A 22,114-nucleotide genomic window follows, 5' to 3' on the forward strand; every position below is an offset into this window, starting at 1 on the left:
GTTTCACCTGTACTTAATTAAGTGATGATTGAATCAATCATTGGAAGACTTATTATTACAATACTGGGAGACTACGCCCGCTGACGGCCCAATCTTCGAAGGGTACTTTACCCTCTTTGAGGCCTCTGTGAGTTAATCTAAATAAAGTGGGCTCATCTAAGGACTATCAGCTGTCAATAACCGTAAAAATAATGATAGTCAGCCCAGTAAAACAGTAGAACAGACAGAGCTTTTTTCCTTTTCAAACGTCCATGATTCACTCCTCTATGTAATAATAAGCTAAAAATTAAATCCCTCATGGAAAAGTCAAAATCTGAAGAGTACATCAACAGCGTTGGAAGGAGTATTCCTTTTGGCAACACCAAGTACGTGATCAAAGGACAATGAGAAGAAAACAAAGTGGTGATACTTCTGAAATCTTCGAAAGAAGCCAATAATGATAACGGGTACTACAGACTTTTTCATCATTGATTTTTTCGAAAATTGTGTGGTTTATGAAAGAATGTCTTTCCTCAATAATTGTCTGAAATAATATTTTGAGTTGCCTTACGATATGAACTGATATACGTTATACGATATATATGTTACGATCCATTTTCTATGCTTTGAATTCAGGATTTTGCAGGAATGTTGATGCATTATTGTACCCATGTACATCCCAGAGAGAAAAAATGGGAAATTGCCTTTACTTCATTTTTTCTCTATAGAATCAAAGGATATCCTACAGATAACGTACCTCTTTTCCTGGTATTCATATAATGTATCCGCCGATCTCCATATTCTGGCTGTCGAATACCACAGTTTGTAAGTGAATTTCTAGCATGATCTGGGTTGGTACCAAAGTTTTCTCTGTAAAAGAAAAGCATTTGAAGAGTGACAAAGAAAAATTTAGCTCACTGATTTCAACCAGAGCGAGGATGACTAAAGGCTGTGGCAGAAGTTAAACGAATGAATTCATTGATTAAATATTTAAGTAAAGAATTTAAGATTTGAGCTGATAGGCCACATAACGCTGATATTTAGGGAGAAAATATTGAAAGAGTTTTACGAAAATTGTTCCAAAAAATAAGGTCAAAGCAAGATAAATTGGTGAAAGTAGTAAATTTACAAGTGTTAATTAGTGGTAAAGTTACCTAAAGGAAGGGTGAGTCATGGCAAGTTGTAAGAGATAACGGTTCTTGAATTTATAGTTAATGTTGTCTTCCAAAATTTGTAATGAACGGTGAAAACGGAGGTGACACACTAGAACTGGCAGCAGCATGGCATGCTGAAAATTAAAGAAAATGTAATAAATACCAAAATACCATTCAACGATACCATTAAAAAATCAAGTTCAATAACTGACTTGTCTTGGAAAATACACCAAAATCATTAAATTCCAGATAAACATTTAATAATTTTTGTTTTTGAGTTGTGACGTTAAGTAAGCATAAACACGTTCACTGTCACTTATTTTCTGCAAAGATGTGTCTCATTGAGATTAGAAGAGATTTGGGAAGAATGACCAGCACATGAAAGACAAATGTGTCCATATTAGTTGTGCAATGTGAAATGCATCCTTTTTTAAGGCAACCAGTAGTCCTATGATGAGTCTAAAAAAGAACAAAATGATCTCTTGACTATTTCATCACAAACACCATCTTTTGAAAAAACGTAGAGAAGAATCTTCACGTGTATCTTGATGTTGAGGGTAATATAGACCCAAAATGAAAGGGCAATGACAATTCGGGTCTTCATGAGAATAAAATAAGCTTTGGCACTGAGATGAAAAGATACACACCTGGACAACATCACACATTATACCCGTAGCGTAAAAATTCTGACTGCTGACAGTAATCGTTACTCCCCGCTTCATTTTACTTTGCGTTCGCATTTCCAAGAGCTTTTGCTCCTTCTTTTCTAACTTCCTCTTGTCCTCGTACGATGGTTTTGGCATGTTTGCAATCAAATGCCTGAACTTAACGTAAGCTCTCCATGCTTTCTGATATTCTGGATTTCCAGCGTAGCTAAGTTGTGGTGGCCGAATCCCAAAATGGACGACCTCAGGATGGATATCCTCCTGGTCATCTCTGTTGAGTTGGTCGACACGAATAGATGATGGTTTCGCACCAGGGTATGTGATGATCATGCCTGAATAATAATTGAATTAATATTTAATTGAAATCTTATAGTGGCAGTAGAATCTAAAAATTCATTAAAATAGTCTGGGTCTGAGATTTTGCTCGATTGAATAAAAACACTAAAAAGAAGCGAAACAGTAGAGCTTATGCATCTTTTACTACCAAGTCTTGGAAGTGTCTTTCACAAAAACTTTTGAAAAATAGCGGATGTAGTACTAAGGACAATCTAGAAATTGACAACATTAATTTATATTTTATAATAAAACCATGTACTTTTGTGTATCTAGGTGTACAATGTCATATTGAAGGCTAAGGAATACATAATACCTCTCGACTGACAATTTCTGCCTAAATGAGTTAGCAATTCTGCCAAAATTTAATGGTATGAAATACGCAAGGTGCTGTTTTTTGTTTCTTCTGCTTCGGCATGGGAGAACTGTAATAATGCTACAATGTATCAAAAAAATTACAAACTTAACCTCAAATTTACAATGAAGGTAGGATTTTATCTTCATCCTGTAAAATCATCAGTTAACAGATAAGCAGAATTATTCCTTGACCATTGATATTTCTCTCCTTCATACTTGCATCTCCCATTAAAATTTGAAGGTTTCTAGGATCTATATTCTAGTATTCCTGCTATAATGGCAAATACTTTATTAAAAAATCATGATGCAACTTCAGGCAGCTAAGGGCCTGAGATATTTATTCAATTTTGTAGAAGCGAATAATTTTTTTTTATTTTTTTGGTTTGAAGGAAACCTAGGAAGAGGGGTAATTCATTCGACTGACGGCAAAAGTTCACAATATTTTTTATTTTTCTTTCACCAAAAATACTTAGAGTAATTTATTTTATTTTCTAATTAATTTACTTCACTAATACAAGTATATAGAAAATTTACCTTTGTAGCGCAATATTTCATCCTGCCAATCAATGGTGGACAGATTATTCAGCCTTCTTACCTCCTCATCAGGCACTATTAACTGGTAACTTTTCAAAAGATAATTGATGACATTGCCCATTCCTAAAATCTCTTTACCATTTTCTGAAAATGGGAGAAAGAGGGAAGAAAAATACAAAAAAATTAAAGCTCGGAGATCAGATGCAAAAGTTTGTAATGAAAAAACATGCTATCCAAGATAATCATTTGAATGGAGCCTAAACACATTAGAAAAAGCAAGAATTTGCGTTACTTATGCACATAATGCGTCAAAAAATTATTCAGCTTAAGGTCGTAGATTGGGGACAAAATGTGCTGCAACTAGAATTATAAAGAACTTTGTGAGGTTAAGGGAGCAAGAATATATGAACTTCAGCTCTTACAGAGGAAGGTGATAATCTAATGCAGGCATTTATCGCACATTCATATATTGAAGATAACTTGTAACGGACCATTAGACATTAGACAAGATATAAATTTAAGCATTCTGATATGTGTCTCCTCTTTAAAATTTCACATAGATCGTGATTCAAGCAACAAAAATTACTAAAATGAACTCCTAACCGAGATTTTAAACTAAGCAATGAGTAACTTCAAAATAAGCAATTAAACTCAAGTGGGTTATTAAATACTTCATCATGAGCAGAAACTTTGAATTAATGCATAAAAATACTTTAATATCTTGGTTAGACGTTACTTTCAATAAGTTGAAAATTTGATGAGAAAATATATATCATACAGCTTAAATTCGCAACTTATCTAATGGTCCATTGTAAGATGTTCTGCCCCGATTAGAAATAACACCAACGATGCTTTCTTAGAATAGTGAATTGCATCGAAGTTAAAATGTCCGTTTTCCCATACACTAAGAGTTTTAACAAAAACAGATAACTAAGAATAGTTTACTCACCAGGAAGCTCACGAACAAATCTGGGCATGAAATGAAACAAAGGACATGTCTCGCCCTTGGCATAGGAGGGTTTCAAAGAAAAGTCCACAAGCTCTAACAATTCATAAAAAATGTACTTTTCTGCAATAAAGAGACACGGTTTCTTTCAGATGCATGACTATTGTAAATTAATTGAAAATTTAACATAGGATACAGTGATAAACTCTCATTAACTTCCGCACATTTATAAATTCCATACTTTTCCACATATTTTTGATTTGCTGTTAGTCAGAAATTTTTGAGACCCATGATCTCTTCAGAGAAAGAGTAAGTCTGAGTGCTATCATAGAAAAATGGACCACAAAATTATTTTTAGAGGGCTTTGAATTTATTAGCGCTGCTGAGGAAACAGGGAAGTTGAAGTTGCAGAGAAAACATACTCTTTCCTTCTATGTAGACTCCTAAACACTTTTTTTCAGTCTCTCATTAGCGTAACTTCTTGAGACTGATGTAACAGCATCAAAAATTAAACAACACTTTATTTTATCTTGTAATGTTATCTATCTAATCTAATATGTATCTGATAATATTACCTAATAATATTTAACAGTACGTACATAGTGTATTCTAGGAGCATTGAATTACCTTTGACATGAACTCAACTCTTTAAAGCGTACCCTGTCTTGAAAATAACAGAGAGTATTGGAGGCATGAGGGTAATAAGAAAAACTGTATACTTACGAAATAGGTCTAATTCCCTAATGGTGAAATTTTCAGGCTTATCTTCCTCAATATAAAGTATGGCATAGTTAATATTAAAGCGTATAACTTTGCATGTTGGTAGTTCTCCCAAAGGCTCATGCGTGAACATAGAAAACCCTTCAAATATGTATTCATGGTCATCATGTTCAATGACAGTCGGCATTTTGGTCTGAAAAATATGAAAATTAAAGTAAGCTAAAGAATAACAGAGAAAATGTGTGAATGCAGTTGGTTTTTCATAACTTTTGAACTTCAGACATTTTCCTCCATTTTATGTCTTGACACAATAAGAATGGTACTAACTTAAAAGAGAGAAGGGATTAACTTGACTAATTATCATTGCTCTTCTGATGTAAGGGCGTATCTCGATTTTCATATGAGTCCCAGAAAGCATGGATTTAAACTAAGAACAAGACTTGTGTGGAAATTGAGGTATGCCCTTGTGTCAGGGGGACAATGTTACATGCCACTAGCCAAGGTATGAATTTATATTCCTCTTCAAAATTTCACAAAGACAAGCCTAATAATCAACATCCTGAACAGGATATGAGCGTTAAAAATGGATGTTTGTTAAAGGGGCAAAAATACAAATGACATCACTTGTATGATCTAACTTTCATTCGATTTGTGCTAAAATTACTTGTTCATATCTCATTTAGAAGTTCACTTCCGAAATTTCTATTGGGTGAATAACTTTCTTTGCAAGATTTTGAAGAGAAAACATACTAATTCAGTGCATCATAAATTGGATTAGGATAAATTATGAGGAAATTTGAGTGCAAAGTTTTCCATCAAAATAATATATTTTCATCAGCAGAAGCCGTCAAAACGATTCATTCACTGAGCTGAACTAACTCGATGATAAAAAACTTACCAAGAAATTTGTTGGAGGTGAGAGTGTGATTCTATAATGGTACAGTCGATCCAAATTATTTGTGTTGGGGTCGCAAGGTGGGATGTTTGTTTCACCTTGATAAATTCCGTGCCTAATTCCAGATCTTGCAGCTTTGGCACTGCAACGACACAGAACCCCGTCGTTCATCTTGAACAAAAAAGGATTCCAGTTGATGAAAGATTCAGAGAATAAAATTATGAGGCTTAAAATAAATTTTTGGCAAGAATAAATTACAAAAGAGGTGGTACTTGCAAAATAAATTATACAAAATTCATGGTATCAATGGTACATAGGGCAGAAATTGGATCTCTCGTCTCATGATAAAACAGTGGCAAGAAATTTTAACAAGGTTGTGGGTAGTAACGTTTTCCTCATGTAAAATTTTGTGAAGGACTAAAAACTTCATTAAACAGTTTTAAAGGGGAAAAAAGCTCATCAAAATTCTAATCTAAAGTCCATTCTTCTAGTCTTAAGTTTTTTTGAGTTTATAATACATAGAAAGAGTTGATACAACCATGAAAAAGATGAAAGGACTCGTTTTGGGGTTAAGGAAACCCAAAGACGAGTTTTAACGCTCTCAAATCTCAGGGAAACACGTCCCTCCAACTGCATGCACGCTATGTATATTATTGAGGGCAGTTATCAAGCCTTGTTAAACTCTTACAAGGAGATTTTCTTTAATTGTGGCCAAAAAAAAAAACCCCTAACAACGTAATTCCAAAGGGGGGGGGGGGGCAAAAAAGACCCTCCATATAGATACCCCTTCTTTGGGGATGGTAAAAAATAGGCAGGAGGCTAACTGACTGCTATCAAAACTCAGTGCAGTTCAATCATTATTAATTCCATAAAAAAAAAGAATATTCCCAGAATGCAAGTATGGTAGAACAAGATAAAGGAAGATTAGATTTGATTGAGTTTGTAAAATTAAGCTTATGTACCTGGCCGGGATCGTTAAACCAGAGTTCTTTGTGCAGACTTTGAGGATGCTCATGCTTCTTCTTCATGATATTCTCTGCTGTCTCCTCTTCTTCTTCATCCTCATCACTTGTATCACTCGAACTACTAGGATTGTCTGTGAAAAAAGCTCAATGAATTACTATAAGCCTTGTCAAGAATGCTTTCATCTGAAAGCTTGGTTATTGTGATTGAGCTACATTGTGAGGCACCAAATGGCCCTCTAGACAAGGTATGAATTCAAGTCCTAATTGACATGTTTCTCTTTAAAATTTCTCTTGACTTGGAATTTGAATTATATTCCTTGAAAGAGAAGTCAGGGTGTCTATTTTTTTTTTTTTCATTTTGGGAAATCCTGATGAAATCTGAATTTTTCCTGATTTTTGACTGCTACATTTTGATTTCAAAATTTTTCCAAATCCTGATTTTTTGCAGAGAAAAATTAAAATTTCTGCATAAGCGTATGCGAAAGCATAAAAAAATCCGATCGGACAGCCGACTTTTCTCAAATCCTGATTCTACAACTTATTTTTCCTCAAATCCTGATAGAATCGGAAAAATCCTGATGCTAGACACCCTGGAAGTTGTAGTAGTTGTAATATTAGTAGTAGTTCAGGTTTAATGCCTCTAAAGTAACTACATACTTATTTAGGAAATTCAAGAGAGTTAGTTAGTAGATAGAGTTACAGCAGAGTGCAATTTTTGTCATAGTTTTCCCTAAGTTCTATCCTATTTCACCCATAGAATCCAGACATTGTGTTATAATGAAAAAAAAAAAAAAAAAATTGTTTAAAGAAGGCCCAAAAACCCTAAGGTTCTCTCAGGTTTGGAGTTATGTCTCCCTATGAATCTGGGTGTTTTTCACCTCTGTCTAAATTTAGCCACTGGTGTATCTTTCTGTAAATTGGAATTCATGTGGCAGCAACATTCTACCATTCAATCATGTTAACTTTTTTCAGGAGGACCCTTGAAGATTTCCTGTGACCTTATGACATTCAACCTAACACACGCACTCAAGTCTAGAAAAATCTCTTGCAAGTCTCTGATCAATGTTATCAGAGTTAACTGACAACTTGACATGGTTTCAAGTAAGATGATCTTCACCTTGACTGACTTTTGATCGATCATTTGATTTTTTTCTTCAAACAGAAAAAATTGGAGACTTAGCAAGCCAAAAATTAAGCTTGGAGCAGCTGACTTCATTCGACGATTACAACAGTAAAAAAGATAAAATAAATTGAGGCAATTTTTTTAAAATGTGAGCTGAAATAAAAACGAAAGAGGATTGAAATGAAAACTTGAAATAGAAAATATGGTCATTACTTACGTTTACCATGATGACAACAGGGTCTCCTCAACTTTTTTCTAGCATAAGGTGGGGTGTACGGAGGTTTCGATGCTCTTATTTTTTCCGGCGCTTTGATCAGTTTTTCTTCAAATTTATCACATAAGGCAAGAAGCTTTGGGGTGGCTTCACAGACAGCTTTGTTCCTGAGAGAAGAGAATATTTTTAGCTTAAATGATTGAGCAGGGATCTTCTGATAAAAGAAGATGCCTTCTTGCTATTTTGGTGACATACAAAACTTCTTTTTAGGCAACCCTTTCTGATATGATGAAATCTGATAATTAAAAGGACACCAGGGGTGCCAAAAGTTCTTTGCCATCTTATTTTTTGAGGCTACCTTCACATTGCTGTCCCCTAAAGACTGCATGCTTTATTATTTTCTTCGCATAGAAGAACGCTTAATAATAAAATGAATAATGCAAGATTATTAGGATCTTGCACAGAATGTAGAAAAGGCAGGAAGAATGAGTCTTTGGGCCTGGAAACTTAAGAAGATCATTAGGGGCAGATAGTAAAATACTTACGATTTTTGTCGCGAATAGTAAAGAGGTAAGAGTTCTGATTTGGTCCATATTTTCTTTTCTAATTCAATGATTTCTTCAGGTTTCAACTTTGCCAGGGTCTCTAGTTTCTTTTCATAGTCTTTGCGCTTTTCTGCTGCTTCACGGTCTCTGTGGAAAACAGTGAAACATTTCCGATTAGTCTTGAGGTAAGTTTCTGGTTTTTTATTCATAAAAGTAAACTAAAAAAGTTTCCCCATTTTTTCACTTGTACGTGTGTCAGGAACATGCCAAATAAGTTAATAAACTTTCAGAGCGGTGCAGAATATTATCTTCCTTCAGCTTGGCAGAGAAAGTAAATACAAGAAGGAGATGGCGAATATTCTGCCACACTATTTTGCGACGTCTCAATACAAATTTGTACTTTGACTGAATTCTTTTGCCTTAACGGTCAAGAAAACCAGATTTTAAGAATTGGGCAAACAAAAGGTCACCACTGGTGCAGCATGCCTAACAACCCAGGGTTGTCTTCTTGTACACCGCAATTTGAGGATCAGATATTTTTTGCACCCATAGCTATAACTTTCAAAAATGAAAAATAGAATATCAAACGAAAACAGCTAATATGAGCTTTGCACTGCTACTATGTTAGAAGTCAATGCCCTAAAGACAATACCACAAGCTCAGCTCAAGGCAAGGGATTCTGAAGGTATAATTTCGCCTTTCATAACACCTTCTCCTCCTCTCCGAACAATTTTAATCCAAAACTTGCACCAGATTTTGTGGTTGACATTCCTTTGGAAAAAGTTGCAAAGGTATCAAAAAAGAGAAGAGAAGAGTTACAAGAATTGAATGGAAAATATTTTCTTGTAAAACTAACTTGGAACTTGCTTTTTTAGGAAATATACCATACAGTTATACCTGTCAAAATGCACTGTACCTACTGTGTCAATTAATACGTGCATTATCGCAGAGTTTGATGTTAACATTAGAAGTATTACAGTTGAAATATATAAATTAACCTACCTCAGCAAAATCTTCGGTTTCAGTCTATCTTGTCTGGGTATATTGGGATTGAAGGGTTCTCTGTGTTTTGTGGTAGTATCAACTGGACTTTTCGATGGAGAGAATGATGATCTTCTTCTATCACAAGGGCTCTTTGATCCAACCTTTGAGTAATCAGTGGGTGACGGTTTTCTTCCCTCTGGACTGCTAGAATAACCACGAAGCTGCTTCCTTTCTTCAGGAGTAAGATATGCCAAAGGCAAAGGCTTCTTATCTTCTGGACTTTTAGATCTTGACAACAATGCAGGCGGTTTCTTATCAGGTGGACTTTTAGACCTTACCGCACGAGGGCCTTTCTTTTCAAACCTTGACTCTGTAGAGGGCCGCCTACTGACTACAGACCGAGTTCTACTGACCATTGATCGAGATTGGCGAGCTGCTGGTTTACTGTCAAATGGCGAAGAAGCTCGGGCTTTCGAGGGTGCTCGACTTGAACTCCGGTTTGGTTTAGAGTAACTTTTATTTTTCGGAAACAAACTTTTCGCACTTTCAATGGGCGAAGGACTTCTACATCTCCTCAGAAATGCTTTGATATCTTCACTCATGCGTCGGTCTGCAGCCTTTGAATTCATCTTCACAAAGTTGTCTATGTCTCGCTTTAGCTTGTTTTCATGTTTTTCGGAAGTTTTATTCAAGAAAGCATTGATGTCGTCGTCTAATTTATTCTCAGCTTTGACAGGATGGTTTACATTGCAGTAAAACCCATTGTTCTCACTAATCGGTGCGTTTGGGTATTCGGCTGGAAGATCTCCGACACCAGGTGGTAGAAGATCATCATGATAGACAGGTAGAGAGTCGAAATCAGTTCCATAGTCAGGAAGGAAATGAGTCTCCTGATTCAGAATTAATGGATCTGAACTAGAAATATCATTATCATTCCTGAGAGGCTGAGGAGCATTCATATCAATAGGGTTCTGCATTCCGAATGTATCAGGCTGATTCAAAACATGCATATCAGGGGTGACGATCCCTCCGGCTGTGCCACCTCCATAATGGTCGGGAGCTTGCTCATCACTAAGGGATGTCACGTAAGACATTCTTTACGAAACTGAATAATTCTTAAGACAAACAGGAGCATTCTGAATCTTAAAAATTTATATCAGGAGGAAACAAATGAGACATAACCTAGAGGAGTTACTTCAGAGGAGAAAAGTTCTGACTGGCAAACAAAAGCAGTTTTTGAATCTGCTGAAAGAGTAAGGAGAAACCTATATGCTGACGGGTCCTGTGAAGCGTTGAATCATCCGAAAAGCTCATCAGGATCACAATGAAGTAGACTGAAATGAAAACTTAAATGAGTTTTAAAACACTCAAACAAACACAGAATACAGTGTTGTGCACGAGGAGGGGGAAAAGTTTGGGAAGCAAGTTTTCACTTTTCATTATCAGACAGCCATTTTTAAAGGTATTTTATGACGTAACAATGTATTAACGAATGAGAATCCAGAGATGTTCCTCAAGAATGACGTCACTTCAAAACCAACAACCTTGGTTTCTTCATTGTTGACATGGGACTACTGATAGTGTGATAACACAATCACGTGCACGTGGTATTCTAACTTTTAATACTTTTCAAGCAACTTTTGCGTTTCATGTATCGTAATTAAGCTCAGTTCGTGGAACTCAGCATTTGTCTTAGTGTCAGTCCATTCATAAATGAATTGTTAATCAGTGCTCTTCATTCTCATGGTTATTAGGTACCGAAACTCCTTCGCCTCGCAAGAGGGAGGAATGTTTTTTGTGTAATTGAACACATTTTCTCAATATTTTCGAACTGGAAACGAGTATTTGGATTTCACCATCCAGTTAGCAGGTGAAATTTTCTTTTTTTTGGTATTCTGGAATGCACTAGTCTGTACGTTAACAACATCTGCAACTCTTCTCGATTTCCTTTTCATGCGATACAGTTGTAATCACACCAATTGAGGGAAGAATCTTGGCAGGGACTTACACAAGTAGCTATGTTTTTGCAATGTGCATTTCTTCTAGATCCCTCTGGCGTTTGTCTAATCTATAGTTCTATTCTCGATGGTGAGCCTGATCATTGGTCTATGATGGCTCGACGGAACAGGTCCCGAGAGCTCTCGCATCGTATGTTGAGACGAACTCTGATTAGCTCTGCATTAGCACCACTCAACAGGTAAATACATGCAGTCAGATGGAACCACCGATGAGTGGGTACATAAACAATACTTTGAAGTTTGTCTCAACATACGATACGTGAGCTCTAGAAATTGCGTCCGATAAATTGGCAGTTGTTTACTTCTGGCTGCCTAATGTAGTACACCGATATTTGTTTCTGCGCATGGCAGTGTTTTTGCTAACTGTCATTCCTCGATGGCTATTGGAAGTCTGCATTAATAGCCAACAAGTACAACAAAACAGCAATACATTGATTGCAATGCAGTCGTTTTTAAATGGACCGAGTTTATCAGAAAGGAACCAACCCACATTTTCAAATAAATTGAGTTAAGGATGTTTTGGAGTTTCACTAATCGTATACTTTCTCAGTGCCAAAAACTCAAAGTTGAAAAAAAAAAAAAATAAATGCAAATGCCATTGCCCCAGTTACATATCGATGATGAAACTGCAAGAATGAGTATCTTGGTTGCGGTTTTTCAAAATCTCCGCTCCAATTTTATTTTTCAAATGGAGACCGAACTAACATCACGCTTGAAATTTTCATGTAATATTCTCTGTAAAGAGAAAAAAATTACTAAAATTTTCAAAAAATGACGTTCAGTAGTTTTCCATGCAGAAAATGAAGTATGACAAGAGGTCTGCAACGCGCAAACCGAGATACGCATTCCTGCAGTCTCACCATCGATATCATGTGATTCAATGTAGATTTTACTGAATAATATTGAATAAATGCAGTATTGACAATTAAACCCCCAGTTACATGTAGACCTCTTGTCCTATATTACCTACTTCCAATTCTAATCTGTTTAATTTTTTATAGACTGCTGCATACCGCACAACCCTCTCGTATACAACAATGGAATCTGACAAAATGGACGAAACAGTTGAAGAAATCAATGACAAGAGAATCCTGTGCCAATTCAAATCAGAAAGTGGTGAGCCGTTGGGCACACAACTAGATCTTCCTTATTCAGTCACTCACGAGCATCTTCAAATTATATGCCGAACACTTTTACAGCAGGTGTGTTTTTTCCTTTAAGACCTAGGAAATTTTTATGACTTTTATCCTGAGTATCAAGTAAGTTACTATGGATAACATTTGCCAAATGTACTGAGACAGAAAAACTTCAATGTTAACATCAAGGAACTCTGTTTCTTTTTTTGGTATGTTGTATACATTAGGGCACATTTCACTGTTTTGAAGAATGGTATAGGATTGCTCATGCATAAAATACCATTGTCAATTCAGGGGGGGGGGAGGGGGTGTTTTTAAAATGTTGAAAACTCTCTACAAGGAACCACTAATAGTACTTAATGCTGATGTAGGAATATCTTATTGGTTTTAAGTAAGCTGTTGAAGCGATTCTTTCAAAAAGTGGCAATGTCAAGAGTGCTGGCACTCTAGAGGTAAGTGAAAAGAAGGTATGCCCTTCCCCTATTCAAGCACCCAAAATTAACAAAATGCCTAGTCGCGCTGGTTTTGTTTCAGTCTTGGCGGGAAGTTCGGCCTAGGCAGAAGAGAGGACAAAAAAAGAATTGAATATTGCAGAACTGGCACTCACCTTGGGGGAAATTGGACCGATAAGAATCAGAGAATTACGTGAGATATTGTAGAACTGGAATCCTGTCTCAAACTTCCTGCCAAGACTACATGAAATTCAACTCAACAGAGCGTTTACTTAGTCAACTTGGATGGGCTGTATCGGAGGCACATACTTATTTACCTTTTTCACTACCTTAACCCACACCAGCAAATATTGGTGTTTTCAGAGCTGGCAAAAATGATTGCTCATTAGCATTATAAATCTAACAACTCAGTATACAGACACATGGAGTTAACAATATTTCGACCCCGAGCTAATTAAATCTATCTGTTTCCGAAAATTGCGCCCACATAGAAGTTTATTGCTATTCTAAAACGCGGTGTAGTGACAGCTTAACAACAATAGTTGCTTCATTGCCCCAGTGTTGATGGTTGATGAAAAAGTGCTATCAATGATCAGATTCTGCAACGTGGTTGGCCCACAAAATAATCATGATACGTGTATCTGTTATCAGGATGAAAGCGCCTTGTATGCATTTTATGTGGAGGAGAAGGAAATCAATAATTGTTTAGTTGATGTACTAGACATTAACAAATTGAATACAGAACATGTCGTTGACATCATTTATCAAGAGCAAGCTGTATTTAGAGTCCGACCAGTAACGAGATGCACAAGGTATGTTTTTTCTATGTATTTTCATGACATTATTTGATCATTCTAGTGGCTTGACATGCCATTGATTTCGGATCGGAAATTATTTCATGGCATGGTTTGCTGTCAATTAGCTATATTCCTAAATATTGCTCAGAAGTTTGGCAGAGGAGGAAAGATTTGTACTGTGGCTCAGCCTAATAGGAGGGATGCGCTATGTGATAATAGTTGAAGGAGCAAGAGGAGCATCTGCGAGAGCTCTTGTATTCAGAGGAGGAAACCTCTTCCTATAAACTTTCCTTACTCCCTTGCTCACTTGCTCAGTGCCCAGTGTTTTTCAAAAACAAATTTGAAGTGGGGATTTTTATACACAGCAACTAAGTAAGGTATACGTTTCAGCAGTTTCAGCATTGATTTATTCTAATCATCCTAAAAGAAGCAGGAGCACTTATTTTTTCCTTACTTATTTTCTGTCCTGTTTCTTTTCTGTCAAGCACTCTTCCAGGGCACGCTGAAGCTGTGGTTGTGGTGAAATTTAGTCCTGATGGATCACAGTTGGCAAGTGGATCTGGTGACACAACAGTGAGACTTTGGGATATCCACACTCAGACTCCTCATCATACCTTGCAAGGTAGATCACTGAAATATTCTCCTTCTTTGGTAATGGTCTCAGAACTTAGATAGGAGACTATAATAAAAGAAAGCTGCAAACTGTAAATAATTAATCATATAGGATAATAATAATATAGGATGAACAATGCATTATGATTGAATGAGATGGATAAGAATTAGTTAGAGCAATATTTTATGAAAGATGACAATCTTAAAAGACCAACTTTACCTTGATTCTTCTATTAATTTTTTCCTTTTTATAGAAATGCAGAATTAAAAATTTGCTAATTGGTAGGTATTTATGTTCAGTATTTCATTCGAAGGGTTTAGCTACTTTTGGGCCTTAACAGCGTAGTTGGACTTAAAATGTATGTAGTGAGTAAGTGAATACATAAATCAATTCAGATTATGAAATATGCACCAGTTTGTTTGCAAACTATCAATTTCCTTTCAAGGAATAATCTTGCTGGTCAAGATGGCTCTTCAAGGTACTTACATGACGTGAGTGGATGAATGGCACTTATGGATAGACGCGATTTCTCTAGTCTCAAGCGTCTTAATTCTTCTAAGAAGATGCCTTGCCTTGTTTACTGAAGACATGATTTGTGCTCTTAAAAAAGAATCTCATAGTAACTTCATAATTTTCAGGTCACCCTAATTGGGTATTGAGCTTAGCATGGTCGCCTGATGGTACAAGACTCGCCTCTGGTTGCAAAAGTGGTAGAGTAATGACGTGGGATGCCAACTCTGGAAAAAAATTAGCTCAAATGTCTGGCCATAAACAGTGGATAACAGGAATTACGTGGGAGCCTTTTCACTTAAATACAACTTGCCGCAGGTGAGTCATCAAGAACTTTTCGCATCATTGATGGTCTGTTTTTTTTTTCCTTTGAGTTAATCTCCAAGTTATTATCCTTATTATCTCTATTTTGATCAAATTTTCAGATGTCCTTTCATTAGGTTTCGTACGATTTTTGCAGGTTTGCCAGTAGCTCTAAAGATGGCGATGTAAGGATATGGGATGCCATCACTGGTCGCTGTGAAAGAACCATCTCTGGTCATACAATGAGCGTAACGGCTGTGATTTGGGGAGGATCTGGACTGATCTATACATCATCACAAGACCGATCTGTGAAAGTTTGGCGTTCCTCTGATGTAAGTTACTTTATAATTGGAGAAGTCAACAATTATTTTAAGGACTCCTCTCTTTATTTGACTATCTCTCAGGAATTTTCTGGTTTTATTTTGAACTTGGTTGTTGAAACCTCAAAAATTTGAAATCTAAAAAATGTGAATCAGAATTCCCCCACAAGTTTTGATAAATCAGAAAATCATGATCTTCAAAGTAAATTAAAATCTGTACCTACGTAAAGATATACTTCAGAATCTTTCAGTACCTCTCTCGTATTATTTTCACAAAAAAATGTGAATAATGAATATGAAACTTAAAATGATTCAGCCTTTGTTATTTAAAACAATGATTCTAACAATTAAAAACTCTCAGCCAAGTTATATCATTTCATGATAACTCCAAAGTAAATGTTTTGTTATTAATCTGGAATGTTTGATGTTCAGATTATCCCAACTACCCTCCATAGCTTACCATTTCTGTTCCCTCTTGAGAATGAAAATGTTGGCAGCTTTTCTTTCTTTTCTTTTAATAATCTTAAAACAGGAACCAAACTTAAAATCGTTTTTCTTGTTTATTTTGCATACAGTCCTAAGGACTATCTTTGGACTTTTCAGGGAAACTTTTGGCTTCTATTTTTTGCCTCATATATTTTTAGCCAACATAGCAAAACAGTATCATCAAATTTCTTCTTTGCTCAACAATACATAATTTCCATGAAATTTATTTAAAAAAGGCCAATTTATGACTTACAGAGTGGCCTCAAATGAGTCCAGATGACTGTGTATCAATTCTGTTTTTTTCTCTTCTTGCAGGGTGTTCTATGCAAAAGCCTTCTTGGTCATGCTCATTGGGTGAACACCTTGGCGCTGAGCACAGAATATATCCTTCGGACTGGTGCAGTAAATTTCCATTCATATGACCACAACAGCAAATCTTGTAAGTGTGAAATCCCTCTTGAACCCATGTGAAATTTCTTTTTCTAAATTCTGGGGCAATCCTACTTTTGGTATCAGTGCAGTTTTTATGATGAAATTTTGATGAGAGGCTGTACAGAAAGCTTGTGTCAGAAATAATAAGCCTGTGTAAAGTTTTTAATCATTGTATTATTCCATAGTCTTTAGAGGTAGATAGAATCCAAATTCTAGTTTTTCGATTTTTCTGGGATTTTCTCATTTCATCTAGAAGAACTCCTTGAAAGTGTACAAAAAAAAGCCTAAGCCTTGAATAAAAAAAAAGTGTTCATACTGATGATCACCTTCCTTTGTCAAGGGCTTTTTTCTCCTTTGAAAATGACCAAAAAAGCTATGAATATGAAATGATTTTACGTACACCTCATGATGCAGAAATCATGATTCTGTGTTCCTAAAAGCTATATTAATCTTTCAAAAACCTTTAATCGTTTTTAGGGCCTTTGTTCTTGAAATTCTTTCTCCTTTGTTCTTGAATTTCTCCCTCTAAAATGATTAATTTTCTTGTGTTCTTACTTACTTCTCCTTAAATTTTTCAGTGGAGGAGAAGCAACAAGAAGCAGTATCTAAGTATAAAATGATGTGTGATGAAGATGGTGGAGAGAGATTAGTTTCCGGTTCTGACGACTTTACTCTGTTCTTATGGAAGCCAGAAACGGATAAGAAACCCATCGGTAAGACATGATTCACTCCTTTGTGAACGCAATATAAATTGGCCTGTGTGAAAACCGTCTTTTTTCCCTAATTTTGAGAATATTGCAACAAAAAAAAAACCCAAGTCTTTAAATTATAGGATTTATTAGTTTTGAAAAGCTAAATATTACAGTCAAGGGTCGTGAAATAGGGCTTCTGTTCATTACCAGCTCCTCCTCTTGCTGAGACAGAATCATCTTCCATTTAAAAAAAAAAAAAAAAAAAATTCAACAATAGTCATTTTTACTTAAATCATTGAAATTTTTGAGTTACAAAAAGCTGTTCAATCCCTCAACCCCCCATAGCATGATGCTACTGATTTGTAACAACGCTTTTGTGGTTTTTTAAAAAAAATTCAATTATTTCTCTGTGACAATGTAGCAAATATTGATCTATATTTTCGTTTTTGAAAAAATTATTACCGAAATAATTAGGAACATGATGTTTTTATGCATCAGCCTCTTTTGACAAATCCGTCAAGATCTGGGATGGGAGGACTGGCAAGTAAGTCCTTTAGTTTTAGGCAAAGTATTTTTACAAGAAGAATGACAGATTTGTGTCCCCCCTGAGTCTAAGGCCCATCCAGATATAATTCTTGCTGTAGAGAGTTAAAAAACATTTAAAATAATTAAAATAGAAAGGAGGGATAAATAGCACAGCCAAAAAATTCAGCCATCAAGAAGATTCTACTGTGTGTCAACTGCAGATCGCTGATAACAGAACAAATTGATTGGGGCTCAATACCTCTATCTCTATAGCAATACTTCTTCTGATGGGTTGACTTTTAGTCCAATGTAGCCAACATGGCCGTACCAAGATCCCTTTCCGTTCAACCTATGAGGCTGATGTGGTAAGCCATGTTGAGCTGCCAGTTAAAGGTTTCAAAAATTGTTGGACGGAAAGGGTTGAATACTTCTCAATCTTACACATCTCCAATTTACAACGTGTGTTTCAGCTCGCATGACTGGTCATCAACAACTTATCAACCATGTCCAATTTTCGCCAGATGGACGGTTGATTGCATCAGCTTCTTTCGACAAATCCGTCAAGATCTGGGATGGAAGGACTGGAAAGTAAGTTCTTTAGCTTCAGGCAAAGTATTTTTGCAAGAGGAATGACAGGGCCTACTCTATAGATACTAGCCCATTCTGAAATCAGTCAAAGTAAAGCAGCATCAGCCTTGTCTTTACCTCAGCCTTCACCTTTCTCCGTTTCTGTATCTAAACATTTCTCCCCAACTTTTATGTAGGAAGTTATGTAAATCATGAACGCCAAGATGTTATAATGATAAATATTATTCAGAGTTCCAGAGCTTTTTGATCATTACGATCATTTTCAAGGCAAGAGAAAGAAGCACTACATCAAGCAGCTAGTAGTGCCTCTTCTCACTGCCTTGAAAATGATCCTAATGATCAAAAAGCTTCGGCTTTCTAAATAAAATGTATTATTCTAACACCTTTTATTACATAACTTTCTACACAAAAGTCATTATTGGTGTTATTGTGATAATTACCACAATGTTATATCATTTTTTCTCAAGTTCTTCCTTTATTTTGATTTAGAAATCTGGTTTTACTTCATTTTTTGGCCCAAGTACTTTACTGTTTGTGAGTTAATTGCTACTTTTGATTAAACAATTTCAATACTGAATATCTACGTTTTTCCAGTTTCAAAGAAACAAAGAGTATTGCAGCAATGACATTTAGAATTAAAATTGAGAACGTACATTGATTTTCCCGTATACACATGAACAATTTCAGTTTCATGCAGTTCATTATATTTTCTGAAAACATCCATCTCATAAAAAAAAAAAAAAAAAAAAAAAAAAAAAAAAAAAAAAAAACCCAATCCTGTAGTTTCAATTCTATGGGTACAAATTTATGATAACTACGTTTTTTATGTAATTTTTATTTATTGTCCTAATTTTTTTGACAGATACTTAACGGTTTTGAGAGGTCATGTGCAAGCAGTCTACATGGTAGCATGGTCTGCCGATTCACGTTTACTTGTGAGCGGAAGTGCCGACTCGACTTTGAAATGTAAGCCAAACTTTTGAGAATTTTCCCCATTCGCAATTTTTATAATTGTATCTCTCAAACAGTTACACTTTCTGATATTCACTGCATGAAACTTCAAACATCCAAGTAACTATGTATTTATTTTCTCATGAGTTCTGTGGTCTCAAATATAAAACAAAATCAAATTCTTATAATGAGACTCTGTTGAATTTTCAAAATTTTAGGTCAAAATGTTTCTCAGTCCTCTTTGTAAACAAATAGAACGCATGAAGAAATGATGCAACATATAATGTAGGTAGGCTGATTCTAATTAAATCTGTCCAATTGACTTGCAGAATTTGTAAGTATAAATTCAGCTGTGCATTAATAGAAAGTTTGCTTCTGAAACAAGTAGTGGATAGTGGACAAATAGAGGATAAAGTTTCCCAGTGCCAAATGATCTTTTAACTCTTCAAATATTTCCCAAATGTGTATCAATACCTGAAATGCAAGGTCATTTCACAAAAATATCTTACATGCCTGCAGCATAAAGTAAAAACTATGACTATATCTCTAATGAGACTAATTTTTGTTGCCAAGTGTGGAATCTTAAGGACCGAAAATTACAAGAAGATTTACCAGGTCATGCTGATCAGGTGTTCGCTGTAGACTGGGCCCCTGATGGATCACGGGTGGCATCAGGAGGAAAGGATAAGATTCTTCGATTGTAAGTAGACATTTTTTATATAGGGTAAAATTTACATTGAATGAGCTTTAATGTATAAAGAGTACTTCATGAGAATAAGAATATAGCTTGTGGCTAATTTTTTAGTTAAGAGATTTACCTCAAGTTGGGTGAATTAATTTGAATTTTTTTTATCGATCACCGAATAGGACATCACGCAAGGTCCGAATCAGACAAAAAGGTCACATGTTTTCTCTTCAAAATGATACACACATCGCGATGTTCTTAAATCAACTGCTGAACGAGATCCAACAAGTATTTTTAATATGAAGCAAGTGAAAGTTTGATTATATCAATGATGTCATTTCTATGTCTGCCATTTAACTGAAGTTAATCGCAAACACTCTTATCTTATGTAGGAGTTGATTTTCAGACTTTCTGTCGTGTGATACATTTTCTTGTGAACCTTTGAAAAGAGCAAATTTTGCATAGTGCCTTAATTCGTGCCTTTTCTAGAGGCCTATGACTCATAATTATCTTAAAGAATAAAAACAATACACAAATAGACTGAACTAACCAAATTAGTCAAGCTTCATCAAAAAATCAAATGCAAGAATAATGGGTAAACAAGGCTAAAAATACTTACCTATCAAGGATGTCTTTAACGTCAAGTTGTAAGCAGTTCTTTTTATTTTTGTGTGGATGGAGGGTGTAAGGTTTCATTTTGACTGAACACCCTGAAATCCTGATTGTGGTAGGTCAAGTAATACTTTTATGGCCTCCTCTTGAAACTACATTCTTCGAACTGCTAACTGCAAACGATCGTATCGGTAGGTGGGCGTGACATTTTTAGATCTTAGTTTTGGTAAATTTTTTGTAAAACACGCCCCTGAGTATGAATACCTTCATCTCTTTCATGACTTCTTCGTCACTAAATTCCCCTTTTTTGTGAATAGGCAAGATTTTAATCAGTAATGCTTTACCTATTTCTGAAATGCTTTGGAAACTAATTTTATAAAGATCTTTAAAGGTGTTCTGCGCAGAATACAAATTTTTTCCTTACTCATGAACTTTGTTATGTTAAGTCACTGCCAAACTTAATTCTGTTCTCTGTTTTTCAGATGGCAGCATTGATCATCGAGTAAATCAAAAGCTTACGAAGAAAGCTTATCATCGCTTTAGGAGGAAATCAAATGACTCGTTGGCTTAAACCTTGGAATGCTTTCAAATTTTCATCTTAAAATTAGGCTTAAGAAGGATGACTTCCCTGTAAATTTTAAAATTGTGAATAAAATTTTATAATTCAATTTCACATTTTGTCAGTTTTTTCTCTTCAAAGTTTACGCTTTGCGCGCGCCGACTGGAATCCGGGAGCTCAGAGTCGTCTGCACACCCTCTTCCTTACCACCAACAAGTTTCACAAGGTCATTTACTTGTATTTTTTTGCGTACTTTCCATTTCTGACCCTTTCAAAGGCCTCAGATGAATATTTAAGGGCCTCACAGTTCATTGCTGCCATTTTTTACCTATTTTTAGGGTTTTTTCAATTTTACTAAAGCAAAACCTAATTTAAACTGAAAACTGTGTACATTTTTGGGAGAAACATAAAAAATAAATGAAACTAGTTTCACATATTTTTCCTACGTTGCCAAATATTCGGGGAAAATCGTCCTCAAGTGCTGAAAAGTTGAATAATTATCAAGTCAAAGGATCTAGGAGGTAAATGATGACTTCCATGTGGAAAATGTGAGTTTTAGGTTTTATTTCACTACCAGTAACATATCCTTCACGGAAAATTACGATAAAGTTTACCAACATGTAAAATAATCCATTGTTTGGCACTTTAAGACAATTTTTCTCGAAAATTTGGTAATGCAAGGAAAAGTTATGTTATGAAGTTATTTCCAAAAAATGTACCCAGTTTTTAGGTTAAACTAAGTGAAACACGTTTAAAATTGAAAAACCTGTAAAAATTGGCCAAAAATGGCGACTATGGGCTAAAAGGCCCCTAAAATTATTCAGGAGCCGTTTTAATGGCCAAAAATGAAAAGTACGGGAAAAATTCATAGGGTGCACCCCCCATGAAGTGTCTCTAAAGGTCAAAAAACATTCAAAAGAGCTACCTTAATTACAAAGAAGGCAGGCCGCACAACGTGACATCCCGGTCAATTTTCATATCATGGGAATCCACGTCCAATTATGCTGCTTTGATCTGTTGT

General features: G+C 35.5%; 2 protein-coding genes across 3 annotated transcripts in view; one reads left to right on the forward strand and one right to left on the reverse strand.

Moving 5' to 3' along the window:
- drosha (ribonuclease 3 drosha) overlaps positions 1-10,850 on the reverse strand; it is a 28,110-nt gene extending 17,260 nt beyond the window's left edge. Inside the window, exons 1-11 of the mRNA XM_019044588.2 lie at positions 9,433-10,850; positions 8,431-8,577; positions 7,889-8,052; positions 6,546-6,679; positions 5,587-5,754; positions 4,692-4,881; positions 3,972-4,091; positions 3,023-3,166; positions 1,781-2,130; positions 1,134-1,267; positions 737-849 (exon numbers count right to left, since the gene is read on the reverse strand). Of these exons, the coding sequence (XP_018900133.2) occupies positions 737-849; positions 1,134-1,267; positions 1,781-2,130; positions 3,023-3,166; positions 3,972-4,091; positions 4,692-4,881; positions 5,587-5,754; positions 6,546-6,679; positions 7,889-8,052; positions 8,431-8,577; positions 9,433-10,508 (2,740 nt within the window). The 5' untranslated portion in view covers positions 10,509-10,850. The remainder of the gene's footprint in view (positions 1-736; positions 850-1,133; positions 1,268-1,780; positions 2,131-3,022; positions 3,167-3,971; positions 4,092-4,691; positions 4,882-5,586; positions 5,755-6,545; positions 6,680-7,888; positions 8,053-8,430; positions 8,578-9,432) is intronic.
- A 122-nt stretch (positions 10,851-10,972) lies between these two features.
- Nle (notchless protein homolog 1) lies at positions 10,973-21,202 on the forward strand. 2 transcript variants are annotated; one of them, XM_019044695.2, is made up of 12 exons: positions 10,973-11,284; positions 12,434-12,634; positions 13,672-13,832; positions 14,303-14,439; positions 15,069-15,258; positions 15,401-15,575; positions 16,365-16,488; positions 17,060-17,194; positions 18,169-18,286; positions 19,149-19,252; positions 19,811-19,937; positions 21,017-21,202. In XM_019044695.2, exons 2-12 carry the CDS (start codon positions 12,470-12,472, stop codon positions 21,027-21,029), a joined length of 1,449 nt encoding a protein of 482 aa, XP_018900240.1. In that variant the 5' UTR covers positions 10,973-11,284; positions 12,434-12,469; the 3' UTR covers positions 21,030-21,202. The 2 variants fall into 2 exon arrangements, with proteins under 2 accessions (XP_018900240.1, XP_018900241.1); XM_019044696.2 differs by lacking the exon at positions 10,973-11,284 and adding an exon at positions 11,301-11,426.
- The last annotated feature ends 912 nt before the right edge of the window (positions 21,203-22,114 follow it).

This window comes from Bemisia tabaci, chromosome 2 (assembly GCF_918797505.1).
Source record: "Bemisia tabaci chromosome 2, PGI_BMITA_v3".
Taxonomy (NCBI): domain Eukaryota; kingdom Metazoa; phylum Arthropoda; class Insecta; order Hemiptera; family Aleyrodidae; genus Bemisia; species Bemisia tabaci.

Excerpts from the sequence above, each read along its gene's own strand:
- Nle (XM_019044695.2), top strand. The coding sequence starts at position 12,470 with ATGGAATCTGACAAAATGGACGAAACAGTTGAAGAAATCAATGACAAG. Across the intron at positions 13,833-14,302 it reads CCAGTAACGAGATGCACAAG|CACTCTTCCAGGGCACGCTG; the intron begins GTATGTTTTTTC and ends TTTTCTGTCAAG. Across the intron at positions 15,259-15,400 it reads TTAAATACAACTTGCCGCAG|GTTTGCCAGTAGCTCTAAAG; the intron begins GTGAGTCATCAA and ends CGATTTTTGCAG.